This window comes from Arachis ipaensis, chromosome B10 (assembly GCF_059453495.1).
Source record: "Arachis ipaensis isolate K30076 ecotype BB chromosome B10, ASM5945349v1, whole genome shotgun sequence".
In the NCBI taxonomy this organism is placed as follows: Eukaryota; Viridiplantae; Streptophyta; class Magnoliopsida; order Fabales; family Fabaceae; genus Arachis; species Arachis ipaensis.
Genome location: NC_142435.1, coordinates 124,759,598 through 124,786,017, shown reverse-complemented (window position 1 = coordinate 124,786,017; position 26,420 = coordinate 124,759,598). Strand labels below are relative to the sequence as shown.

General features: G+C 33.6%; 3 protein-coding genes and 1 pseudogene across 3 annotated transcripts; 2 read left to right on the top strand and 2 right to left on the bottom strand.

Annotated features, from left to right (window-relative positions):
• Positions 1-2,421: 2,421 nt before the first annotated feature.
• LOC107622767 (protein WHAT'S THIS FACTOR 1, chloroplastic-like) lies at positions 2,422-5,335 on the top strand. Its single transcript, XM_016324787.3, has 3 exons — positions 2,422-2,860; positions 3,050-4,527; positions 4,740-5,335. The coding sequence occupies exon 2, from the start codon at positions 3,125-3,127 to the stop codon at positions 4,451-4,453; it is 1,329 nt and encodes a 442-aa protein (XP_016180273.1). The 5' UTR covers positions 2,422-2,860; positions 3,050-3,124; the 3' UTR covers positions 4,454-4,527; positions 4,740-5,335.
• Positions 5,336-7,829: 2,494 nt separating this feature from the next.
• KCS10 (3-ketoacyl-CoA synthase 10) lies at positions 7,830-12,404 on the top strand. Its single transcript, XM_016324786.2, has 3 exons — positions 7,830-8,532; positions 9,165-9,793; positions 11,266-12,404. Exons 1-3 carry the CDS (start codon positions 8,119-8,121, stop codon positions 11,837-11,839), a joined length of 1,617 nt encoding a protein of 538 aa, XP_016180272.1. The 5' UTR covers positions 7,830-8,118; the 3' UTR covers positions 11,840-12,404.
• A 3,337-nt stretch (positions 12,405-15,741) lies between these two features.
• On the bottom strand, positions 15,742-17,588 carry LOC148581605 (uncharacterized). The gene is made up of 2 exons (XM_088492782.1): positions 16,701-17,588; positions 15,742-16,317 (listed from the first exon to the last, which is right to left on the bottom strand). The coding sequence occupies exons 1-2, from the start codon at positions 17,586-17,588 to the stop codon at positions 15,742-15,744; spliced, it is 1,464 nt and encodes a 487-aa protein (XP_088348908.1).
• LOC148581604 (uncharacterized) lies at positions 17,588-19,273 on the bottom strand (annotated as a pseudogene).
• Positions 19,274-26,420: the final 7,147 nt, after the last annotated feature.

Sequence of the window (26,420 nt, the reverse complement as noted above, 5' to 3'; positions counted from 1 at the left end):
ATATATATGTGTGTGGTTGACACTTTTTAGTATTCTTCTACCTGTATAAAACTACGAACTGCCCGAAATACATCTCTGCCAACCAAATCTCAAAAATGCTGAAAAAATTTTGCAATCATGCCGTCATTCTTTGGAGTACTCTGGGGATGTACACTATCTTCACTTCGTCAAAAGAGACCAACTTTTGTAACCGACGGTTCATGGAAGCTGTAACCTTAGATTTGAAGTATGTAAAAAACAAATATGGATTAGCTTGGCAAGTTGAGGTGAAAATTCCTCGGAAGTAATTTTTAGCCACTACAATATCATTTGAAGTAACTACCTCGCCTTAAGGACTCACAAGCCTCCAAATTTTATTATCCCTCATTCTGGTTTTAAACTTTTGATGAAAGAATTTTGTATTTTAATCCCCTCTTTGAGCTACTTAACTCTAGATTTGGCTTTCTAGTACATTTTTTCGTCATGATAAGCGATCTCAAGTTTTCTCTCTAATTCGATCAGTTCGGTGTCACCAAAAATTCCAGCTAATCTCAGTTCCTCTATGCGATTAGTGAATTTCTCAATTGCCTTTCTTGAGTTCTGGTTGCCTGATGTCTGCTATTGTACTAATTTATGTTTGCACCCTTTAATCTTCTGCGCCTGAATAAACATAGCCGATCCTTCTATTCTCTCCCTCCAAACATCACAAACAATCCTCCTAACCTCTAGCATAGAGCACCATCTTTTTGAAATTTAAATCTTCTTTTAGATCTTTCAACACTTGGTTTGGACTTCATAAGAAAAGGCGCATGATCCGAACCTGTTTTTGATAATCTAAGCATCACTATAAAGAGGGATAGAGATTTATCCAATCAGCATTAGCAAAAATCTTATCTAATCTTTCTTGGATAAGATCGGTCCTCTGCGTTTATTAGACCATGTAAATGGCCTCCCCGACATGCCTAAATCCAAAAGAGATGTATCATTAATGAAATTCTGAAAATTAGTGATAGAAGATTGAGATTTATCATTACCATCCTATTCTTTAGTTTGGAAAAGGATGGCATTGAAGTCACCTGCAACTACAATTTCAAAATTGAGTTGCTGAATTATAGTTTGTAAATGCGTGAATTGAGAGTAGCGAATTTGCTCATTTATGTTCAAATAAACTCCTATTAGCCCCAAACTCTTTGCTAGAATCGAATCCTCTATTCTAGCCGCAATGTAAAATCAATCAGATTGCAAAATTTGGATCTTGACATCTTTCTTCTATGCCAATACCATGCCACTAGCCATACCATCCGGGTCTATCAAAAACTAGTTTTTAAAACTTATAAACCACATTTTAGTTTTTAAAACAGATAACTTTAATCACAACACTAACATTGAAATAGACAAAGTAGATTAATAAATTTTTAGTAAAGTTTATATTTCTATTAGTAATAGTACATAATAAAAATATAATTGATTCAAAAAATAGAAAATATAAAATTAAAATTAAAATTAAATTAAATATTTATATAATTATTTAATTCAAAGATTTATTATATAATTAGTTTTTGTCGTATATTACATTAAGAAGCATGGTAGTAGAGTAGTTTGTTGGAGACAATATAATCAAGAGATTATTTGTTCAAGAGATTCCTTGTTCGAACCATTTTTGAGCTAAATATTTTATTGTTAAAAATTATCATAATTAAATTTTTTGTTGAAAATGAGGTTCATACTTTCTACAACTCAAAATAAAATTGTTCAGTTAAATTATTTTTTCCATATTTTTTGTTTGTTTTCTTTGCTAGAATTTAAAAATGTTTTCATTATTACTCAATTGCTATTATAAATTGTTCTTTGTATTGATTTATAAAAATATAGATGCTAATTTTGAGATCACTCTTTAGATTTAATTTATTAATTGTTATCTTTTATTTTTTTATTTAAATTTAAAAAATATTTAATATTAATGAATATTTTGTTTTTTATATCATTAATTATGTCTAATAATTGATATTTTATTGTTATTAATATGTTTGTAAAATTTTTTTTTTTTAATGCCAATGAGTAATAGCTCAAATGGCATAGTCTCCCCGATTGCGGGTTCGAATCTCCTATCTTTGGTAAAAAAAAAAAAAAAGCCAATGAATAATAGATCAAATAGATCAAATGGCATAATCTTCCCATACTCATCTAAGAGGTTGCGGGTTCGAGTCTTCATATTTTGGTAAAAAAAAAAAAAGAAAATTTAAACTTTAATTTTTTATTTTAATTTTATTTTTATTTAATTACGGCTAGATCAATTGGTTGGATCGGTGATCCGATAATCCGGTCGCACGATTAAAATAAAAAAAAACTGTTACCCTTTTTCTTTTCTCTAAGAAAAAGTATAGTATGCTAATTGCTAAACTTGCATGCTATACAAGAATACAGCCTCGTTTCTATATTTTTGCCCATGCTGTTTGATTGAATTAATCTAAGCCCAAGTAGCAGACAGCGGCGTAGGATAAGCGAATAAAAACAATTTAATTTGGGTCCAAAATCCAAATGCTACTGTTTTTTGCATAACCGCACAACCTCCTGCCTTCTAAAGTTCTAAGCAACTCTGTCAAAAACAAAAGGGTTCTAACTTCTAAGCAACCTTGACCAATTTTATTTTATTTTATTTTTTAAAAAAAAGAAAGAAAAGTTGTAAGAAACATTTCTACAAACACTTTGCATGCAAGAGTGACGAGTCTACTCTCACCGTCACGGCTTTCTCTCGCCGCCGCACTGCTGCCTCGGAGCGCCGCTGTACTGTTGCCGCTGCTCTATGCTACCGCTGATTTGCTATCCTGCTGCTGTTGTTCTCTATTCTTCTCAGTTCTCTATGTCGCTGCCTCCGTGCTATGTGAGTTTATTACTGAGCTACACTGATTTTCTTTTGCAATGTAATTATTCTTTTGCGTTTGTTAGATTGGATCAATCTATTGATATAAAAAAGATTGAACATTATTTATTTGATACTTGATACTGGAATATTTGGTGGTACTAGAATGTATTTATACTGATTTGGTGACATTATGACTGAAAATTTCAGTTGGCTTGAACTACGTTCAAAGTGCTGAATTTTTTATGACTTGAGTGTGATATATAATTGTACAAGTTCCCTCAAATGCTGAAAGATCCGATAAACCCCTCAGCGAGGAAGCTCATCGGAGCTTCAATTCTTTTCCGTCGATGGATGACGACCAGCAAGAGGGTTCAAGACAGGAGTAAGCAGAAGAGGGTTAACGATCTTGAGGTCGCAACCGAGAAGTGGAAGATACTCTCCAAAATCCTCTTCTTAATCGAGCTTCTGAAGCAACAGTCCGAGATGATTATCCCTGTTAGATCCCTTGAAAACTATCGTAAGCAGATCAATCTCCCAAAGCCACACAGAATCTCTGATTTCATTCGAAAGACGCCAAAGCTCTTTGAACTCTACAAGGATCGCAAGGGGGTGCTGTGGTGCGGCTTGACGGAGAGAGCCGAGGAATTGTTGCAGGAAGAACGGAGAGTTCTTGAGCAGCATTCCGATAAGGCTGCGGAACACGTTACGAGGTTGCTGATGATGTCGGTGGATAAGCGTCTCCCATTAGAGAAGATTGCTCATTTCAGAAGGGATTTTGGGTTGCCTATGGATTTTAGGGCTAATTGGGTGCACCAATATCCGCAGCATTTTAGGGTTGTGAAGTCCTTTGATGGCATTAATCAAGTTGAGTGCTTGGAGCTTGTGAATTGGAATCCTAATTGGGCAATAACGGAATTACAGAAGAAGGTTACAGGTGTAACTGAATCCACTACTACCAATTTGCATATCCCTGGTATGCTGTCACTTCCATTCCCTTTGAAATTCCCTTCAAATTATAAAAGGGTGTATCGTTATAGTGAAAAGATTCAAGATTTTCAAAAGAGGGCTTATTTGTCTCCTTATGCTGATGCAAGAGGTCTCAAGGCTGGTTCTCTTGAATTTGATAAGAGGGCTGTTGCTGTTATGCATGAGATTCTTAGTTTCACCATTGAAAAGAGACTGGTCACTGACCACCTCACTCATTTCCGTTGGGAGATAGTGATGCCTCAGAAGCTCATGAGGATTCTTCTGAAGCACATTGGCATCTTCTATGTCTCTGAGCGGGGGAAGAGGTTTAGTGTGTTCTTGAATGAAGCATATGAAGGTGCGGAGCTGATTGAAAAATGCCCCTTGGTCCTATGGAGGGAAAAAGTCATGAGGCTTGTTGGTAATAGAGGGAGGAAGAAGAAGTTTGAGATACTCAGCGACATGTCGGATGTAGAAGTAGAATGCGATATTGGCTTGATGCAGAGTGATTCGGAAGTAGAGGACTTGGACGTGCAGCTTGAGCAACATGGTTCCGTGGATTATGAGGATCCTTTACTTGTGGACAATTCTGAGATGGATGTTGAAGAGATTGCCTGTGAATATCGAAATTTTAAGAATTCTTGAGGTTGAGAGAATGTGCAGATGTAAACATCACACACCGATTTTTTGAAGTACTGTTTTTCCATTTTGATTGGCTGGTAAGTAATTCCACATGATCCAATTTTTTCAAGCACATTTATATCTTGTGTCTTAAGTCAAATTTTCTGCTTTATTTTAGAAAAATAATTAGTGATAGTAGGTACAAATTTTTTAAGTTAGTTTGGCCTGTGATACCCTCTATACTTATTTAAGTATAAACATGTTAGGTTGCTAAGCTCTAATATTGTCCTTGTTTTCGTTTCTTTGATAGATGCTTAAATGAAGCCCATCTGAAGAAGGTGCAAGTGATAATGAGAATATAGCTGGACAAATTAAACCTTGTTTCAGAACCCGCTGGAAACAATTTATGATCATGGCTAGTCAATGCTGTAGCATGGCTTAGACAAACACCTTGTGGTCCTACGTGAAAGGCCAAAAGTAAAGTGGTTCATGGTTGATTGGTGTGCTTCAATCAATGAACAGATGCTACTTTTCTGCAAAAGGAGATTGAATCTGTTTAAGCTGGGATATTGATTATCACAACGCATTGATCCTGTCTTTATCAACGATCCCTAATCCTCAGCCTTATCTGGTTAAAGCTCTCAAAACATTTTGACCTTGTGTAAAATTTATCTAGGTATGCAACATCCAATCATATATTGAAGCAATGCAGATAAGCGATTTGAGGGTTAGAGGATATCATTGAGTCAATCACATTTGAGGAGACAAGTTTCTTGATTGCTCGATGGTAGTTTCATTTTTTTTCCCACACATGTATTTGATTTTTCAAAGGAAACTGTGCATTGACTGGAATAGTGTGGTGACAGAAAACATAATACTATAAAAGGGAACATTTATTATTGTTCATTGCCTTGAGGATTCACCATATCCACTCATATTCTAGTTGTCACAAACATCTTAACTAGTCTAAAAATACCCAGCTAAGCAGTGATAATAAGTTTGAGTCAAATTTTTGCTGGTTTTTGGTGGGTCAATTTTGAGTTGTCAGATGTTGATCATTCATGAAACTATGCAGAATGGTACTAGTTGGTTTCTCTAGTTATTCTTCAACTCCTTAGGAGAGCTGTTTTCTTATCTGCATTCTTTTTCACAAAAATCATATTGGCATAGCTAGAGACTTCTGTTCTACTTTGGCAGGTTGGCTTTAATAACCTTGATCATTATCTCCTATCAACTTTATAATTAATGTTGGTCCCTTTCTTAATGTATGTCACTATCAGGGAGAGAGTCTATGCAAGAAGCTTCAATGTTTACCCAAAAGCAAATGAGCGTATAATGCACTGTATTTCCTAATTTAGGATCGCACCTTCCATGTCTACTCTTAAAAAGGTTTTATTTATTTTTTTTGTTTTGGTGAAAGTCTACTCTCAAAATTAAAAATAGTGTTTGCTGCAACTTCTTAGAATATGTGACGTATTCTTGGCTTTTTTTTTGTTAGTAGTTTGGACTGAAGACACATTCTGGGCCTAAATTGTAACCCTCTTAGTCTCATCTTTGTCCATGAGAGGATTTTTTATTTTAATATTGAAAAGTGAATAGAGTTTTACGCTGATATTACAGAAATTGGTGTTTTACAGCGTTCTAGAGGTGTCATTTTGGGCAAACACAATATGTAAAATACTTATTGCATTGATAATATGCAGTCTGATTCATGTATTATGATTTTAATATTAAAATAATACAATAAACTCTTTGTATATTACAGAAATTGGTGTTTTACAGCGTTCTAGAGGTGTCATTTTGGGCAAACACAATATGTAAAATACTTATTGCATTGATAATATGCAGTCTGATTCATGTATTATGATTTTAATATTAAAATAATACAATAAACTCTTTGTATATTGTCTTTATAAATATTTAAAAAGCAATCTACTTTCGCCAATTGCTGTTATAACAAAAAAAATCTGCTCTGACAATTTGCTCTTTGCGAATTTTACAATTTTCAAAATTTTGCAAAATACCGTAGTTTACTAGCTTCCAATATTAAAGAATTACACCTCCTTATCCAATGTCCAAAAAAATACCCTCCATGAAAAATTTATATTTCCTTTTCTTTACAAAAAAATATATATATAATTTCCTTTTTCTTTTTGACATACAATGAAACTCATACCACACTAATTAGGCTAAACCTAGTCTAAACTCGGGTACAACATATCAAGAGGTATTATGATTTGTCACTTCAACTAACAAGTAATCCGCAAGAATGGACTGTCTAAAAGGAAAAAAAGTAATTCGCAAATGTATTATTAAATTCATGATTTGATGGCTAATGGCTTGGTTGCTTTGAGCACTTATTGATTCAATTTGTTACGGGAAGTCGCTGTTCACACTTATTGTGATTCCTTTATGTGCTCTGTCTGTTAGTTCTTTTAGCCTCAATATTGAAAATTAACTGTTGGTAAAGTTGTGAAATTTTAATATGAAAAGGTCATCTTATCCCTTGGTACAAGTAATTTTTTATGCTCATGAATTAGACAAGAATTCGGGTTATGCGGTTTGCAATCATATAATCTTGTTCAAAGTGGGTAGATTGCTAATGCACAGAAACAACCTTTTCAGTTTTCACATGTGATTCTCGTCTGCATACTAGCATGGAGTATTCTTGATTTTATAGTCCATTTCCAGATTTGAATGGCTTGATCTATATATGTCGTGGTAGGTCTGCTATAGGCTTAATTATTTGAGCTGAAATAAAGCTTTGTGACCTAGCTTTTCTAAATAAATATCTCTTTTTAAATCTGCTTCAAATTAAGCATCTTCTTGCAATGAAATATCCAGGGAATGTCATTATCCTTATTTTTATTAGTGGCTAATTTCAATCTAAACCCTTAACCATCACATCGCTATTTTTCTGGTTTCATTATTGTATCGCACTGGATTACCACCATTATAACCATACATATATACACGCCTACTCCTTATTTCTCATGGTTTTAGTTATTGAAAAAAAAATATTTGCTGGCTTAAATAATATATGATAATTATTTATTGTGGAAGAGTCAAAACTTGTGGTAAAAGTTAAGAGGAAATAATCTCCACGGCAGATGTAAAAGCTGTAACAATAATAAAGGTGTCTAATATAACATGGCAGAATTTAATTGTGACACAGCACTTGAAGAAGAAATGGCCTGGGATGATAAGGGTTTCAAAGGATAAAGATGGAAACTCATAAGAGATTGAACCTAAACTGTACCAACTGTATGCATTAGAGCAGCTGGTGGGCCGTTGGATGTGACATTGATTGTTCACAAGAGAAAAACCAACTGGATCATCCAATGTTCACAAACTTTTTATATATTTTTTGATCTTTAAAAACACAAGAACGGAGAGACAAGAAAAAAGGTAAAGAGAGTTACTAGTACATATTACACAACGAATTGAACTCATGCACCCACTGATATTAAATGAAGAAATTAAAGGCCGTTGAAAAGTCTCAACTACACACACATCAATTAGGTGCTAGCATTTACTCGTTTTCACCCACTATCTTGTACTATACCACTACTTAGAAATAACACTAATCTAAAGTAGTATAAATACATATATAGATTAAGTTTGAGGCATCCATCACACACTCATATTATAATACATTGTGATCTTGATCTTGATCTTGATCTTGTGGCATGGCTAATAACGAACGAGATCTGTTCTCAACGGAGATAGTGAACCGTGGGATTGAGTCATCTGGACCGAACGCGGGTTCGTTAACGTTCTCGGTTAGGGTTCGTCGGCGGTTACCGGATTTTCTTCAATCGGTGAACCTCAAGTACGTGAAATTGGGGTACCATTACCTGATAAACCATGGCATTTACTTGGTGACGATACCGGTGCTGCTTGTGGTGTTCAGTGCTGAGGTTGGTAGTCTGAGCAAAGAGGATCTGTGGAAGAAGCTTTGGGAAGATGCGCGTTATGACCTTGCTACCGTCTTGGCTTCTTTTGCCGTCTTTGTTTTCACGCTCTCTGTTTACTTCATGTCCAGGCCTCGCCCCATTTACCTCGTTGATTTTGCATGCTACCAACCTCAAGATCACCTCAAGGTACCTTTATTTCTCCAATCTTCACGTACACCCACCATGGTTGTTAAATAATATTTTTATAGTTATTTGTATCATTATAACACTTTTACATTTAATATTTGTTTGCAAAATTCTAATAAAGTACTATGGAAATCAGTTAATATTTGAACATAAAATAAAAGTCTGCATTTGGAATAAATATTAAGGTCTTACCTATTTCTTTTGAAATTTGTTTGATTAGTATAATTATCTCAAGATATACTAAGACATAAAGATCAGATGCTGAAAAAAGAAATAAAGATAAAATGTATATTTTTATGAAAAAGACTAGGGCGATTACTTTTATCAAAATCTAGTTAACACTTAACCAGCAAAAAAAATTAATAGTTCTCCATTATTAGATGAAATCTCACACTATTAAAAATATTATTAATAACTAATTGATAGTTACAAATCACAAAATCTGTTGCCTCCTACTACACCTCTATTTTTATTTGTGCCATAGTTTGAATGGTAAGAAAATATAAACAAATCTAGGTGATTAATTCTTATATTGACTACTTATCACTCTACTATTGATTTTAAACATAGATTTTCAGACATTAAAATCTAAGAAATTGTAATAAAAAATTGCATGAATAATGTGTGTGAAGGTGTCAAAGGAGCAGTTCATTGAGCTAGCAAGAAAATCAGGCAAGTTTGATGAAGGGAGCTTGGAGTTTCAAAAGAGGATCCTAATGTCTTCAGGCATAGGCGACGAGACATACATCCCCAAAGCAGTGATAGCCTCCAACGAGAACACGGCCACCATGAAAGAAGGCAGAGCCGAGGCGTCGACGGTCATGTTCGGAGCACTCGACGAGCTCTTCGAGAAGACGAGGGTGCGGCCAAAGGACGTAGGAATCCTTGTGGTGAACTGCAGCATCTTCAACCCTACGCCATCGCTATCAGCAATGATCATAAACCATTACAAGATGAGGGGCAACATTCTGAGCTACAATCTTGGAGGAATGGGGTGCAGTGCTGGGATCATAGCGGTCGATTTGGCCAGGGATATTCTTCAGTCAAACCCTAATAACTACGCGGTTGTTGTCAGCACTGAGATGGTAGGCTTTAATTGGTACCAGGGAAAAGAGAGGTCCATGCTTCTTCCCAACTGCTTCTTTCGTATGGGTTGCTCCGCCACCTTGCTCTCCAATCGCCGCCGCGACTATAGCCGTGCCAAGTATCGTCTTGAGCATATTGTTCGCACGCACAAGGGTGCCGATGACCGCAGCTTCAGGTTTGTTTTTTCAATTCTAAAAGAAGAAACATGAGAAAGAAGAATAGAATTTATTAATGAGAAAAGTTTATTTAAAAAAATTACGGACATAAATTATTAAATAATTTGATATAATTTAATTATAAATACATAAAAAATTAATTTTTATATATATATTATTTAATTTATTTTTAATATATATTTTAATATATAATTTATATTTTAAGATATAACTTATACAGATATAATTGTTGACTAAATTATTTGATAGTTGATATAATATAATTTGCATAAAAATATTTTTTATATGAATAATAACTTTTTTGATTAATTAATTATTTTATTTTCAAATTTTATATTAAAATTAAATTATCTATTTAAATGCATTAAATGATTATAATTTTTTTTTATAATATCAACAAACCATTTTTTTTTCTTTTCGTACTATTTAAACTTTATTGTTTAACTGACATAGATGACACATAATGATGTATTCTTTGTTAATATCATCGTTTTGAAAATGAAGATTAGTCATTAGTTTATTGCATCAACTTTGTTTTTCTCAGGCCCTTATATAAGTATAAAAACACCAGGGAAAGGAAATGAACGAGAGAAATTGATTTGACAGTTTGGCCTATTTATGATCTCTTTGACAGTTAGCATTTTTAACCCCAAAACAAAAAAACAAAACCTTCTTCTTGTCTGGGTTTTCTAGTCTATTTCCTTAGCTTTCCGTGTAGGTTAAGCCACTTTTATAATTGCAACTGCTTTTTGAAATCGAAATCCTAATTACCTAACTTATTAGTTATTATAAATTATTAAGAGAGAGGCGAAAGAAGGTTGATCCGTTGAAGGAATGTACAATAGTGATATTCTATTGTTAGAACTGTAGGCAGATTCCACAAATTTCAAACTTTGTGACTGAACATAAATGTCTATTTTATATAAAAAAATTATTATTATCTTATTCTTTGCATATTATATTATCAATACCAAGTTGAAATAATTAATTATTTTTATATTTATCTTACATACAAGTTAATATTAATTAAATTTTTATTAATAATATTGAATTTATTCTTATCTTTTTCTCTATTCATTTATTTATTGGGTGAACTTTTCTATCTGTTGTTTAATCTAATCCACATTCCACAAAAAAAGGAGATAGAAGGAACTTTCTTGTGGTCCTCCGAATAGAGACACCCCGGGATATTATGCATATTCTCTATGTATATATTTAATTAGCTTCAAAATCATCAATGGTTCGTTATTTTGGGTTGACATTTGGGTTCAACTGTTCAACCGTCTAATTAATAACCAAGCATATACCCTCAGAGGACCCCCCCCCCCCCCAAAAAAAAAAAAAAAACAAAATTGACAACATAATGATAAAGAAAGTAGCCAAGTTGTTATTATATTATCAACTTGTGCTTGGTAGTAATCCATCAACATAATTTTTATTTTTCACTTTTCTTCTCCCTTTCAATATACAGGTGTGTGTACCAAGAGGAAGATGAACAAAGATTCAAGGGGATCAAGATTAGCAAAGACTTGATTGAAATCGGTGGCGATGCTCTCAAAACAAACATCACCACACTTGGGCCTTTGGTGCTACCCTTCTCCGAGCAGCTCCTATTCTTTGGAACCTTGGTCTGGAGGCACTTGTTTGGCGGCAAATCTGACGGTGGAAACTCATCACCGTCAATGAAGAAGCCGTACATTCCGGACTACAAGCTCGCCTTCGAGCACTTCTGTGTGCATGCGGCGAGCAAGCCCATCCTCGATGAGCTCCAGAGGAATCTGGAGCTCAGCGACAAGAACATGGAGGCATCAAGGATGACGCTGCACCGCTTCGGCAACACTTCCAGCAGTAGCATTTGGTATGAACTTGCTTACTTGGAGGCCAAGGAAAGGGTTAGAAGAGGAGACCGCGTTTGGCAACTTGCTTTTGGTTCTGGATTTAAGTGCAATAGCGTTGTTTGGCGCTCCATGCGCCGAATCAACAAGCCTTCTAGGAACAACCCTTGGCTTGATTGCATCAACAACTACCCTCGCTCTCTCACTTAATCGCCCTGGCGTTAAGACACTTCTGAACAAGAATTCTGTTATCCAGGTAAAAACTCACGTGCAGTTGTCTTTCTTTGAAGTTAATAGTTAAAAATCGTTAGATAATTTAATATGTTTAACTAAATTATTATCTAATGATTCTCAACTATATATATACTTCACATGAAAACAACAGTATTTGAATTTTCACCGATATTTAAACATAGTTATTATTATACTCCGTAGAACTGGCATTCTATCTTACGGTGATTAGGTATTATGTTAGCGCGGAATATGGTAATAATTATTACATGGAAACTAAGGAGCATTTCTGATTTTATATAATCTCTGTCAGTGTCGGCGATAAGAGAGCTTTATTTTGTTTAGGATCAATAATTCTTCTGTAGTCCTCATCGATGAAGCTGGTCTTTTATGTTTGACAGCTGCACTTTTAATTTCTTATTAGTTTGGTGGCTTGGAATTTAATTTAATTATACATACTTATAGTGTGGCTGCTTGCATGTTTTAATTAATCTCTTGAATCATCTTATTCATAGGATGATATGAAAATTCAAAGTTGATTTAATATTGGATGACGACTACCTAGTCAACAATGCGTAGTTGCTTTAATTGATTTTCATTAATTTCTATGGTTTTCTTGACCTACCTCAACTAACTATACATGTGACTCTGGAAACGGATTGGTATATATAGATATTATATCAGCATAGCTGGTTTATATGTCAAATAGAAATGAATTATTAATATTGAATTGAATCTTGGGACGATATTGGAGCTTCACAATTTCATCTATGCATCTATATATCTATCTCTGGAATTGGACAAGTTCCTTCCTCCATCACTTTCACCCGAACAAATCAAAGCCCATTTGTAGCGACGATGTTGATAACTTGATTACTATATATAATTATGTTGCAAGTTGCTTGCTCTAGCTAGATAGTATTAACATATATACATATTCATTGATGAGATTACCATGCATGCCAGTATTTCATTGATTCTATTAATTAATGTACTTTCTAATCTTTAACGTGACCCTCTTATATTGTCTATATATCTGATTAACAATTGATTTGATAGCTACGAAAATAAATGAGGAATGGTATAAATCTTTTCAAGTAGTTATGACAGCAAATTGATGGTAGCTAGACGATAGTTGATATCAAAATAGATATTATAATACTCTCGTGACATTTTTTTTCATAGTCGTCGTTGTTTGTGCTCTTGAACATATATAATGAGAGAAAGTTTAGCACTCAATGTCAACAAAAGAAATGGGCAATGTTTCTTTAAAAAATAAAAAATAGACAATATTATATGATGAAGAAAATTATTTTGGGTTACAGAAATATTTTGCATCCAAGTGATTTTATTAATTAAGTCCAACTAAGTGATTTAGAGTTACGTATTATTTATAACAGACTTTTAACGTAAATCTCTCCTTGTTCGTTTCTCTTTAACGTAAACCTTGCATTCTTTTCTGATTTTTCTGTATTTTCATTTGATTATTGTCTCTTTTTTTTAGATTTTCGTTTTCTTCTTCGATTTCCTTGTGTTCTCCTCAGATTTATTCTCTTTCTCTTTAAATTTTCGACCTACATTTGTTTTTTTTTAAATCGAACATTGTAATTAAAATCGTTTAGATTTTGCGTATTCCAAAACAATGAATGATTCAAGTTCAAATCTGTTGAATGAAAGCGATTTGGATTATTCTTCTGAATCGAATCAACTGGACGAGGTTTGGGTCGTTCTCAATTTTATCTAGTTTCATTCTTCAACAATTTTGAATTAAATAGAATAGAATGAATTCTAATGCAATTTAATAAAGTAATAATGAATAATTTCATTCTTTTTTGTCAAAATTAGTATCGTTTATGAATTTGAATTTAGATAGAATGTAGAATTTTTTGAATTTATAGAATGCACAATTTTTAGTTCATTTATTTTACACAATGGTATTGTTATAATAATATTTCGGTTCATTTGCAATCCAGGAGTGTTGTCGATGAACAATTTGTCAATTTGTCCTAAAGGTTGGGTTGACTTTCAAGACAAATTGAATGGAATGGAATGAAATCTAATGCAATTGAATAAAGTGATAATGAAAATTTTATTATTCTTTGTTAAAATCAGTGTTGTTTACGAATTTGAATTTAGATAGAATGCAGGAGTTTCTAAATTTATAGAATGCACAATTTTCGGTTCATTTATTATTATACAATGGTGTTGTTATGATAATATGTCATGGCTAAGATGCAAGAATATCAAGCGAAAGTAACGGTAAATGTTCGTTATCTCGTGAAGATGCTACGTTGAATCACTACTAGAAAATGACTTAATAAAGACAGATTTACAGACAGATTTGGTCTATATTACAGACAGATTTTTGGTTACCGATGGAATTATCGACGGATTTTGTCCCTCTGTAAAAGTCTCGTCAGAAATTATTTACCGACGAATTTTTTTCCGTCGGAAAATTACTGACGGATTTTTACCAGTTACCGACGGATTTTTTCTCTGTAAATTCTCCAACAATTTCCTGAAGACGACGAACTTTTCGACGAATTTTCAGACGGATTTTCCGTCGGTAATTACAGACGAATTTTCCGACAGATTTTCCGTCGATAATTATAGACAGATTTTTCGACGGATTTTCCGTCGGTAATTTGAGCCTTGGAATATCATTCCAAACTCTGAATACAGACAGAAAATACGTCTGTAAATCTGTCGGTAAGATAAAATGGAATTTTTTTTAGATTTTTTCATTGTAAAATAAACCTGTTTTATACAAAGTAATATAAATTTAATAATTGCAATTTTTTATCTAATTAGTATTCAAATATTTATAATATTACAAAAAATAAACAAATTCATCATATTATAAAGCTAAAAGAAAAGTATTATAAACAAACAAGTCAATATAATTCAAGACATAAACAAAGTATATTATCAACTATAATCCTCAGTATATTGTTTAACCATACTAAAATTATCAACTATAGTCCTCAGTGTCATCTTCATCCCCATCATCATCATAGTCTTCATCCGATTTAAGAGTTGGTGGAGGGCCCATACATCCTGGAGTAGGCCAAGTTGGTGGAGGAAGACCAGTGTAGCCTGGATTAAGCACCATCAAATACGGTTGCTGGGTAAGTAGTCCTGACTGAAAATCTGGCACAACTGAAGTCCCAGAAGAGGTGGAGGTGGTGATAATAGCGGCTGCGGCGGTGATTCGAGAACCTCTATGATCCTTGACACCTTTACCCTTGACCCGAGGAGCCATGATCTACATATATATTAAAGACAAAATTAAAACAACACAAGCTAAAATAATATTAAAGATGAAACCAGCATGCATTCCATCAACTGCTGCACTAACAATTCCATCAACACAAGCTAAATTATGTTATATATAACATTGTTCAGTGCAAATCAGCAACAATTAAGTAAAGTAGCAACTACCATATAGCGTTCTGTAATGTAAACAATTTAAACCACCCATTATTCAAAAAATAAAAAATAAAAGAACAAAAAGACTATCTACTAACTTTGCATCACTGCAAATTCTACAATAATAAAACCTAATAATTTATTTTAATTACCCTTTTTACTATTAACTTATTCAGTAGTATAACAGATTATAGAATATGTAAAAATTACGAAAAATATTTTAATTCTTTTAACCATATTGCAGAAAGTAAATGAGAGATGAAACATTAAAATTTTGAAAATGGAAAGTTCTATATATACTGCAGCAAAACAAAATTAAATTAAATTAAATTAAACATGGAAGTTTGAAAAGCTATTTCCTTACTCAACCTGCAGCTTTTATGTTTCAGTTACCTGCATTCTCTACTATATATTTAGATTTAGAGAGAAAGATAGAAAATAATGTTACCCTATTAAAAATCGATATCATCATCAAAGTCTGCAACATCATCATATTCATTTTTATTAGCTCCAGAACTAGAGCCGATGGACAATTCGACAATGCGGTCCTCTCCAAATGGAGACTTAAGACTAATAGGAGGCTCAGTGTCTGAAATCCTAGAAGGATTGCTCTCATCCACTTGATAAGCTACATTATTCTCATCCTCATCCTCATCTACATGTACATGATTGGTTTCAATTCGACCTCTTGGTTTAGTGTTTACAACAACATGCCACATAGACTTGCAATTTCCAGGATAAGGTAAGAAGTAAACTTGTTTAGCTTTTTGGGCGACAATGAAAGGATCATAATGGCGATATCTTTTGCTATGGTTGACTTCAGTTATTTTGTAGTCATTATGAATACGTGTTCCATTTGGACGACTTGGATCATACCATTGACATTTGAACAAAACAACTCGATTAGAGTCATCACCAGTGTATTCAAGCTCGAGTATATCTTCTAATAATCCAAACCAATCACTTTCCCCGTTGCCTGCATCACCTTTGACATACACACCGGTGTTATCGATTTTTTTCCTTTTGTTCTTGCAAGAGTATGAAATGTATATCCATTTACTTTATAAATTGGATAACTTGTTGCTTTGTTTGAAGGACCCCAAGAAAGTGATTGCAAACCAGGATCAACAATTTTGTTGCATTGAATTTGAACCTAGTTAAAAACATGCACCAAACTATTTAATAAAAGATATGTGATTACTATGTAATGCATCTATGATACGAATCTATGCACTTACATATGATGCAAACCAAGGGGAAAATTGGTCATCGCTTTCTCCAGGACAAGTTTCTTTCCAAAATCTTGATGAAAGTAGGACTAGAGTTGATAAGCTATGGAATTCGTTAGTAGAACAAGTGTAATTAACTATTTAATAAAAGATTTATACACTTACATATAGAAAGGGCTAACTTTGCTTTCATTGAGTAGAATATGCAAATGAGCTGCAGCCTTGTCCCGTTCGTCTAACCAATGATCTTTAGCTTTTCCAACCTTGCGACCAGGTCTATTAAATATTGATAAAGAAGCTTTAATTGTGTCTCCCCCGTCATCATTTCTTCCCACACGGGTTCGCCTCGATAAGATATGTGGTTCAAAGTAGAAAGAAACAAAACTTGAAGTCTCCTTTGCCAAGAAAGCCTCACAAATCGAACCTTCAACCCTTGCTCTATTTTTCACTGTTCGCTTGAATGCTCCTATCACCCTTTCAAACGGATACATCCACCTATATTGGACAGGTCCACACACACGTGCCTCATATGCTAGATGAATTGGCAAATGCTCCATCACATTAAAGAATCCCAGGGGAAATATCCTTTCTAACTTGCAAAGGATAATGGGAATATTCTGCTCCATAACCTCTAAATCATGAACTTTGAGGGTGGTTGAGCACAAGTCTTTGAAAAACTGGCTTAACTCGGTAAGAGGCTTCCATATATTTGTAGGTAGTTTTCTGAATGCAGTTGGAAGCAAGTACTGCATAAAAATGTGACAATCATGGCTCTTCAAACCAATAAACCTCCCCTGGAAAAGACTTACACATCTAGCAAGGTTAAATGCGTAACCATCCGGAAATCTAAGTTGTTGCACCCACTTATACATGTCTTGTTGCTGTTCAGAAGTTAAAGTATAAGCTGCCTTAGGTTTGGACCAACAATTATCACCGACATGCCGCAAATGTGAATCTGGACGCTTGCACAGTTCAGCCAGATCTAACCTAGCCTTTTCATTGTCTTTAGTTCTATCAGTGTCCATAATAGTATTCATTATGTTATCAAGCACATTCTTCTCTATGTGCATTACATCAAGACAGTGACAAACCAGGTTATCCTTCCAATAAGGTAACTCCCAAAACACACTTTGCTTAGTCCAATTGTGAGTAATATCATACTCTCGTGATTTGATCCACTTTTCATTATCTGATATCTTCCCAAGTCCTTTAACCCTTTGCCAAATCTCCAAACCACTTAATCTGGTAGGAGCCTCTTCACTTTCTATTTTATTCTTCCGAAAATCATTCTTATTGCGCCTATAAGGGTGGTCTATCGGCAAAAACCTCCGATGACAATCAAACCATGATGCCTTGCCTCCATGTGATAGTGTAAAAGACTTGGTATCCTCCATGAAAATAGGACATGACAATCTTCCTTGTGTCATCCACCCAGACAACATCCCATAAGCCGGAAAATCATTGATAGTCCACATCAATGCTGCCTTTAAGACAAAATTCTTCTTTTCTACAATATCATATGTCAAAATACCAGGATTCCACAACTCATTTAATTCGTCAATCAGGGGTCCCAAGAATACATCAATGTTGGCTTTAGGGTTATTAGGACCAGGTATTAAGCAAGTCAAGAACAAATAAGGATCTTTCATACACATCCCAGGAGGTAGATTGTATGGAATAACAATTACGGGCCAACAAGAATAAGGCTTGCTAAATTGGATATTTGGGGTAAACCCATCAGAGCAAAGACCTAACCTAATATTTCTAGGTTCCAAAGCAAAATTAGAGTGGATACGGTCAAAGCTTTTCCATGCCTCCCCATGTGACGGATGGGTCATCACGCCATCATCACGTTGGTTTTTGATGTGCCACGTCATGTCGGAGCTGAACTCATTGACGCATAAAGCCTTCGAAGTCTAGGGATTAATGGTAAGTAGTGCATCCGTCTGACAGGAACTCTCTTGGACTTACAACCACCATCAGAAATAGGCTTGAATCTAGGTGCTTCACAAAACTTGCAACTAGTTAGAACAGCATTGTCTTTTCAATACAACATGCAATTGTTTGAGCAACAATCTATTTTGATTGCCTTCAATCCAAGCTTTTGCACTAACTTCTTAGCCTCATAGTAATCCCTAGGTATGGCACTACCCTCAGGAGCAATTTCCCTAATTAAGGTTGCCCATTGCTTAAATGACTCCTACAATTGGTTTCCCTCGGCCTTAATGCATAGTATTCTAACAGCTATCGATAGTTGAGAGTGCACTCCACCTTCCCACAAAGGCTTTTGAGTTGCCTCAAGAAGATCAAAAAAGTTTTTAGCCTCTACATGAGGATCCTCTGTACCAGCAGAATCGAAAACCATTTCATGATACCTTTTGGAATTGTCTTCCCAGCTAATGTCATACATATCACATTCTTCCACATTTGCACCACTTCCTGAACCACCTTCCCCACAATTATTGAATCCCGTCTGATTAATTCCTATGTCATCAATCTCTCCATGTTCTGTCCAAATCCAATAATTTGGCATAAACCCCTTTTCCCACAAATGCATCTTAATAATGTTCAGCTCTTTATAGTTTGTGCATCTACACTTAACGCATGGGCATCTACACTTTCCTTCCGACTTCACAACATCTAACTTACTAATCGTTTCTATAAACTCCTCAACCTTGTCATAAAACTCAGGTTTAATACCCCCTTTTGTTGGATTCAACCTATCATACATCCACACTCGATGGTGCCAAGACATATCTTACGAATTCGATGTTTTTAGTACCTATAAATCATCCAACACAAGTAACATTTTATCTCTCATACAACACCCTATCAATATTTAACCATATCAATGTTTTCAATGCAATACAAGCAACAACACAACATAAGCAATATTTCTTTTATCATACAATATCCTAGAAATTAATGAAGTTTACAATACAAAAATTGCACTAACCTGAAATCCAAGCAAAAAGTTGAAGAGATTGGACAAAAAATCTCTGAGTGAACACACAAATTAATCTTCTAACAATTAACTACTGTGCAATAAGATAGAGTTAGGGTATTGCTATGGGAACATGAACAGTTCATCAGTTAAATTGTAGCATTTGTAGCATCATCAAGCTCATCTTCCTCATCTTCCCCATATTTTAAATTTATTCCATCTACCTTAAAATATATATCAACGCTAATTAACTAAGAGACAATGTTGTCCAAGCCTCCAAAATACTTTAAAAGAATTTGACATAAAATAATAAAAAAAATAAATTTTAACAATGTTTAAAGAAAGTCCTGAAGTGAGTGCCTCTTTATTGAGTATTGAACATTTTTCATCACGGTGATATGATTTCAAATATTTTAATTTAATTCTTTATTTATCTATGAAAAAAGCTAATGATATCATTTAGTTTGGAATTTTCCAATGAACGAAAGCACTTCGGTTATGCACATTTTTTGGTAGATAGTGCTACTTTTATTAAGTATAAATAAGCAGTTAGCTGAGGCTAAAAACATGTTACAGTAGTGCAGAATTTAAAATATTCCGAGGGGAACAAATAAATGAATTTAATCTCTCACTAATAACTTCAGCTTCCACCAAATTTATTTTAATGTAGCAAACTAAATATTAAGCTTGTGAATAATCTATCAGGATTTACTTTTTACAAGAATACCTCTTTGATTGTGGCTTTCACAGGGACACAAAGAACGGCAGTCTCATTCAACCGTCTATCTTTAAGGATCTAAAAACACAGCACAAGTGAGTAGTCTAAGTTAAATTATAAATAGACATAATACCAAACTCAGGAGATCATGTAATACAAGCATTTTTAGTAGAATTCTGACATAACAGTTCATCATTTAATTAAACAATCTAGCAATAAATTAATTAAGTACTATAGAAGCAGTAAAGCAGAAGTAAAATATAATATCATTACAGAAAATTATAATTAAAAATATCTCAGATTATTATTGAAATTAAAACAAAATTAAAGCAATTACCCACGCACCACGTTTTATTAGTAAACCAAATGCACTTTTCGAACACTATTGTACTTTAGTTTGCACATCGGGTTCACGGGTTGGTAGTTCCTGAACTGTTGCCCATCGCGGGAGGCTGGACCGAGTTATTTTCAAATTGGACTTGGCACACTCAATTTGTCTCTAACCTAAAATGAAAAGAAATAGAATTGAATGATTATTTTTATTTATTTTAAAAAATAATTTTTTAATTTGTTTTAGAAAATTTTCTTTTAAATTATGCCAATAAATTCTATGTTTTGTTTTTCTTGACAGCGTGAGAATGAGACTGGTGACTTTATTAAGTCAATTCAATGTTTGATGAACGAAAATGAAGCTTCTGAAACAGATGCACATGAGTGCATAAAATCCATGGCACTATGCATGTACCAACATGGAGATGGCCATAGCATTCAATATTCTCAAATCAAGAATTGCATATTATCATTACTTATTCAACCCATTCAGGATAATATATATGTATGAAGGACATGCAAAAAAGTAATAATAAATTTCATAGGTGAATAATTATATAACATTATCTAGAATGACATTTTTATTTCATTTCAAAATCTGAGTGTAAATATGTATATACATTTTTGTTAAGAAAAAAAAAGAACAAAGCTACCATCCAGTATCTTAGTAACATGGATGAATCTAAAGCAAGCATAACCAGCATATTGCTGCATTCATTTGAAAAAAATAGAAAAATATTCCTTTAAATAAATTAAATTTTAAAAATAAATAAAATTTGAGGTGCATCCTACCCTGTATATTTTCAGAGAATGATAAAAATCAAATACTTCAGTACCTGGTGATCCAATCCAATGTCCCAACAAAGACATTTTTGTTATCAACAGTTGCTACTGCACCAGAACCAGGTTCTTCAAGGAATGTTCCATCTGCAACCTGCAAATTTGTAGTACGCTAACAGGTGTGTCCTCATGAAACTAACCTTTATGACAATATATTTAACATGAATTACAGATTTCAGCCATTCACAAATTACCACCAAAAGGTTCTATTTTACAAAAGTACATTAGTCAGGGAGTCTTACAGCCAATAAACATTGCCTATTAATAAGTCAATCTCATATAGATGGCATATACTGATAGTAAAAGGGGGCACGAAACAAAGTTAAGTACCCAGTCGTTTCTCCTCTACAAGAGAATAGCAACTCAATAGCAATTAGCCAACTGTTATTAGAGGTAGATTAGCTCATGGACACAACTAGAAAATGGATTAATACAGACAGATTTACAGATGGATTTAGTCTTTATTACAGACGGATTTTTGGTTACCTACGAAATTACCGACAGATTTTGTCCCTCTGTAAAAGCCCCGTTGGAAATTATTTACCGACGGATTTTCCCTCTGTAAATTTTCTATCCATTTCCCAAAGGCGACGAACTTTCCGACGGATTTTTCGTCTGTAATTACAGACGGATTTTCTGACGAATTTTCCATCTGTAATTACAGATAGATTTTCCGATAGATTTTCCGTCTGTAATTTGAACCTTGAAAAATCATTTCACACTGATTATAGACAGAAAATCTGTCTGTAAATCCGTCAGTAAGGTAAAATAATTTTTTTATTTTTTCAATTACAAAATAAATTTGTTTTCATACAAAATAAATATAAATTTAATACAAATTTTTATCTAATTTGTATTCAAATATTTATAATATTTCAAAAAATAAACAAATTCATCGTATTATCAAACTAAAAGAAAAGTACTATAAACAAACAAGTCAATATATTTCAAAATATAAACAAAGTATTGATACATCAATTATAATAACAAGTAACAACCATACATCAACAAAGTGTATTGATACATCAACTATTGTCCTCTAATTAAGTCAAAATATACAATAAAGTTGCTTAATTAGGTTCTAAAATTGGAACTTCATCTGTATAGAAACCATTCATCATTATTGTGTCCATTGATTCAAACAGTGGGGTCATGAATTGATCCTCTGCCTCAGGCTTCTCTGCCTCCTTATATTTTTTCATTTTTCATCTATTTTCCAAGTATCAAATTCTGACAAAAATAAAAAAATAGTGACAACATAATCTATATACAGTGTATTCTTCATCTCAAGTAACAAATTCACAAGTGAAGCTCACCTCAACATCTGGTCTAGTTCCAGTAACTTCCGATTTGGGGCTGCAAATTTAATAGGAGAAAAAGAGAAAGAACCTGGTGGTACTTCTTTAATCTTTGCAGAATCTTGAACTAGAACAGGAGTCTCCTTAATAACTGGTGGTGCTTCTTAATAACTAGAAAGTATACTCCTGTACTCGATGATTTTGAATGAAGAAGTTAATTTAAAGCATAAGCCCCTGTAGGAAACAAAATAAAAATAAAGGTGTATTCTTTTCTTTTAAAAAAGGTCAGAGAGAAATGAGAGATCAGCAGAGAAGCAAATACACGGATGATGGATACATGTAGAAATCAAGTAAGAAAGAAAGATATGAGACAAAAAGAAAGTTGTAGTAGAGACGAAAAGAAAGTTGTAGTAGAAGCAATATATAGTCGTATATATGCTCCAAAATAAAAAGCAACCCACTGATCTTTCTCCTTCTCTTGAAGCAAACAATTAAGAGTATAAGATGCAAACTACTATATTGGCATTCTCTGAGACGGATGCCATGTTGATGCAGGTCTTTTTTCTTTAACAAATTATATATAGGTTGCATCTCATATTATTAAGCTTTAACTGGATGGAGTCACGATATGTTCTGTGAAGTTCTAACATGACATACTACACTTAGCTCTTTTCTTAAACACTTCAGCTTATTAGCCCAACTATATATATTTTCTTTGATGGCAAACATCGGTAATCAATAATTAATCTGTTTGAGGGACTATTAATACCCTTAGCAAGAAGCCTTTTTTATATTAATCTTTATAGACACAGTATATGGACTATTAATACCCTTAGCAAAGGAAGTAGCCAGTGCAAGAAGCCTAAATGTTTAACACAAGAAACAAGATATCATAAATTAGATGAAAAAACCTATAACTCAAATAGGTTGAGTAATATCCACTAGCTAGACATTTCTCAGTTATTTTTCTAACAATTTATTGCTTGTGTTGATCAACTTAGTGCTGTGAGAAGAAATTAAAAAAAAAAAAAGCAGTTTAAATTTTTTGCATAATAATGTTTCATTACCAAGTAATTAAGCATTTTCCCCTCCTCTTTACTTTTATGTCTTTCCCTTAATTTCACTTTTCAACCTTATATGATGTTTAATTTAACAGTCAAAACTTTGTTAAATCAAGTTAAACTAGATTGTACCCTAATTAACCCACTGATTTAATTTTAGATCCTTTATTATCAGGCATGTTATATATACAATCAAAGAAAAGTAACCAAATAATTATATATAAAAAAAGATAAAGGAAAGCAATCAAAGAACAAATTTGAACAAAAAAAAAGAAGCAAATGAAAGATAATAGATAGGTGTTTGCACTCACCTTCCTCTGCCTAGCCTGTGCTAAAGCACCTTCTAGCTGTTTCTCAAGATTCTGCAGCTCCTTTATGCTCAATGGTCCAAGATCTTCCCCAAGCAAGTGCCTGTGTTTTACATTGCTAAGTAAATTTTGTAATATAATTTATATATATTCCATTATATATTATGATTTTTGCTAATAAATTCAATTATTACTACTATATGAAATCAATTTAACAATTTTTGAATATAAAAATATCTTCGTGGAAGCAATCATTTAATATTATAACATACATATCCATATTATTAATTTATTATTGAAAGGTATGTAATTAACTTTAAGTGTTTATTGTAATTATCATTATTATTAGAAGGGAAATAAGTGAATAATACCTCTGAGTCCTTTGTAGAGACTCATACTTTGCCTTTAGCTTTGATACCTCCTGGTACCAGCTCTGATTATTGCAACACATATTAAAAAATTATTCAATGAAAATTACTAAGATCTAATTAGTATCTATATATGATATGCATCCCATTGTTAGTTGAATGGCTTAGAATTTAAACTTCATTAATCTTTATTGTCAAAGATAGCAATCTTCTTGCATTGTTTAAAAATTGCTACACTTTTTAGATATACATAAGTAATGATAGTTGGCTAATAACTCTGCAGTTCAGAAAATAGAAAAGACTAACATGCAAGTACAAAACAGAAAACTTCAATCACAAAATCAGATTAATTATATTTCATAACTTCATGGTAATAAATACAGTAAAGTACAATCAATAATTCTTTATGTACATCACTTTAGTGCTAGGTCTGGATAAGTGATCAGAGCTGGTTTCTCAGGATCCCCATACACTATAACAGACACAGAACCACAACCAGTTCGAATGTGATGCTCCTGAAATGATCAATATGATTTGTAACCAAAATACAGGCAAAAAGAAGAAAGAGGCAACAGAACCAAAGTTAGAAAACTGAGGAATGAACAAAAGAACCACCTCCTAAGCAAAGGATATCCTTGATTCATGCGCTGAAATGAGCTTTCACATGGAGAAAAATAAAGTAAACTACTGAATTGAGATTTCAAATCAGGTCCACAAATTCACTTACACATGCATGGGCACACACAGAAGTATCTACCTTTCAATATGAAGTTGACCAAAATTACTACTAAGATACATATATGAGAAATCAACATTTTTTGTCATTAAGTATATGAATATGAATAGCACATAGGAAGATCATACTGTACTCTATGAATGACACACTATAGACTACCATAACAATATAGACATCCAAATTCCAAGAATGTTGTAGAAATACAAATTCAGAGTATCGAATACAACATAGTACAATACATGACAAGTATACAAAAAATCAGTCACACAAGTTCAAAATTTTTTGCCAATAGTATTTGATGCATATCCACATAGAATAAAAAAAATGAAGTATTTGTGCATCATAATCTTACCCTTATGAGACGATCTCGAACACTCTCAGCAGTGGCATAGTAAGCTTGCTCTAGCTCAAACTTGAGACAGGAAAAATGAGGACTGAACTGAGCATGGTAACTGATATTGGAAGCAATCTCTTCAGCTTTTTCAGCTAATGGATGTGCCACTGCAGCAACCTTTGCTGCAGAAACAATATCAGAAACACCATCTTTGCCTAGACAGCAGGATAAAATAAAAAGACAGCAGAAAGAGTCACTTTAAGTAGGAAATCTTTGCCTAGACATAGAAAATCACTCAGTTCTCCTAATTAGCAGAGTAGTTGGCTAGAATGAAATAAATTACCTGTCACTAAAGAGGAAGCAATTTAGACTCATCACCTAGGGTATTTAAACGTTGTGCACTGCAGAATATTGATATGATATCAGAGTAGTTGGCTAGAATGATTGCTCTGAAGGGTTGCAGAAGAGAAGCCTTGTTCGTCATAGTCGGATTCTGTGTCCATTTTACCATCCAAAAATAGGCAGACCACAGCGCAATCGTCCATCTTTGAAGTCGGATACTTAAGTTTCCACTCCCGGGCTGCAGCATCTACCAGAATCCTTGCAGCTGATGACCGTGTTGGTGCCGAAGATACTATCTCAACCACCTTTTCATTGCTTAAAACATCCCAGACCTGGAAAGAATCATAATCAGTTACATTCGGAGGAGACATGGAAAGATTCCACTGCTAAGTGCTAACAAACTATTGAGTGGTTACCTCATCAAGGCATAAGGATGAATTCTGATGCGAAAATCATACATGGAACAAAGAGATAGTATGAATTTTGATGCAAATAACAAACTTGGCAAATCGGGCTTCAAATCAATGGTCAACTGAATTGCCACCATGGAGTCATTGCTGTCCTTGGATCCCATCACTGCTCGAGAATCCCCGATATATCCTATGAACAAATTTGAGCCCTGG

Bases quoted from the DNA above. Each gene is read 5' to 3' on its own strand.
- LOC107622767 (XM_016324787.3), top strand. From the start codon at position 3,125: ATGCTGAAAGATCCGATAAACCCCTCAGCGAGGAAGCTCATCGGAGCT.
- KCS10 (XM_016324786.2), top strand. From the start codon at position 8,119: ATGGCTAATAACGAACGAGATCTGTTCTCAACGGAGATAGTGAACCGT. The intron at 8,533-9,164 runs GTACCTTTATTT...ATGTGTGTGAAG, and splicing joins AACCTCAAGATCACCTCAAG to GTGTCAAAGGAGCAGTTCAT. The intron at 9,794-11,265 runs GTTTGTTTTTTC...TTCAATATACAG, and splicing joins GCCGATGACCGCAGCTTCAG to GTGTGTGTACCAAGAGGAAG.
- LOC148581605 (XM_088492782.1), bottom strand. From the start codon at position 17,588: ATGCACATAGAGAAGAATGTGCTTGATAACATAATGAATACTATTATG. The intron at 16,318-16,700 runs GTTAGCCCTTTC...TACTCTTGCAAG, and splicing joins TTCTACTCAATGAAAGCAAA to AACAAAAGGAAAAAAATCGA.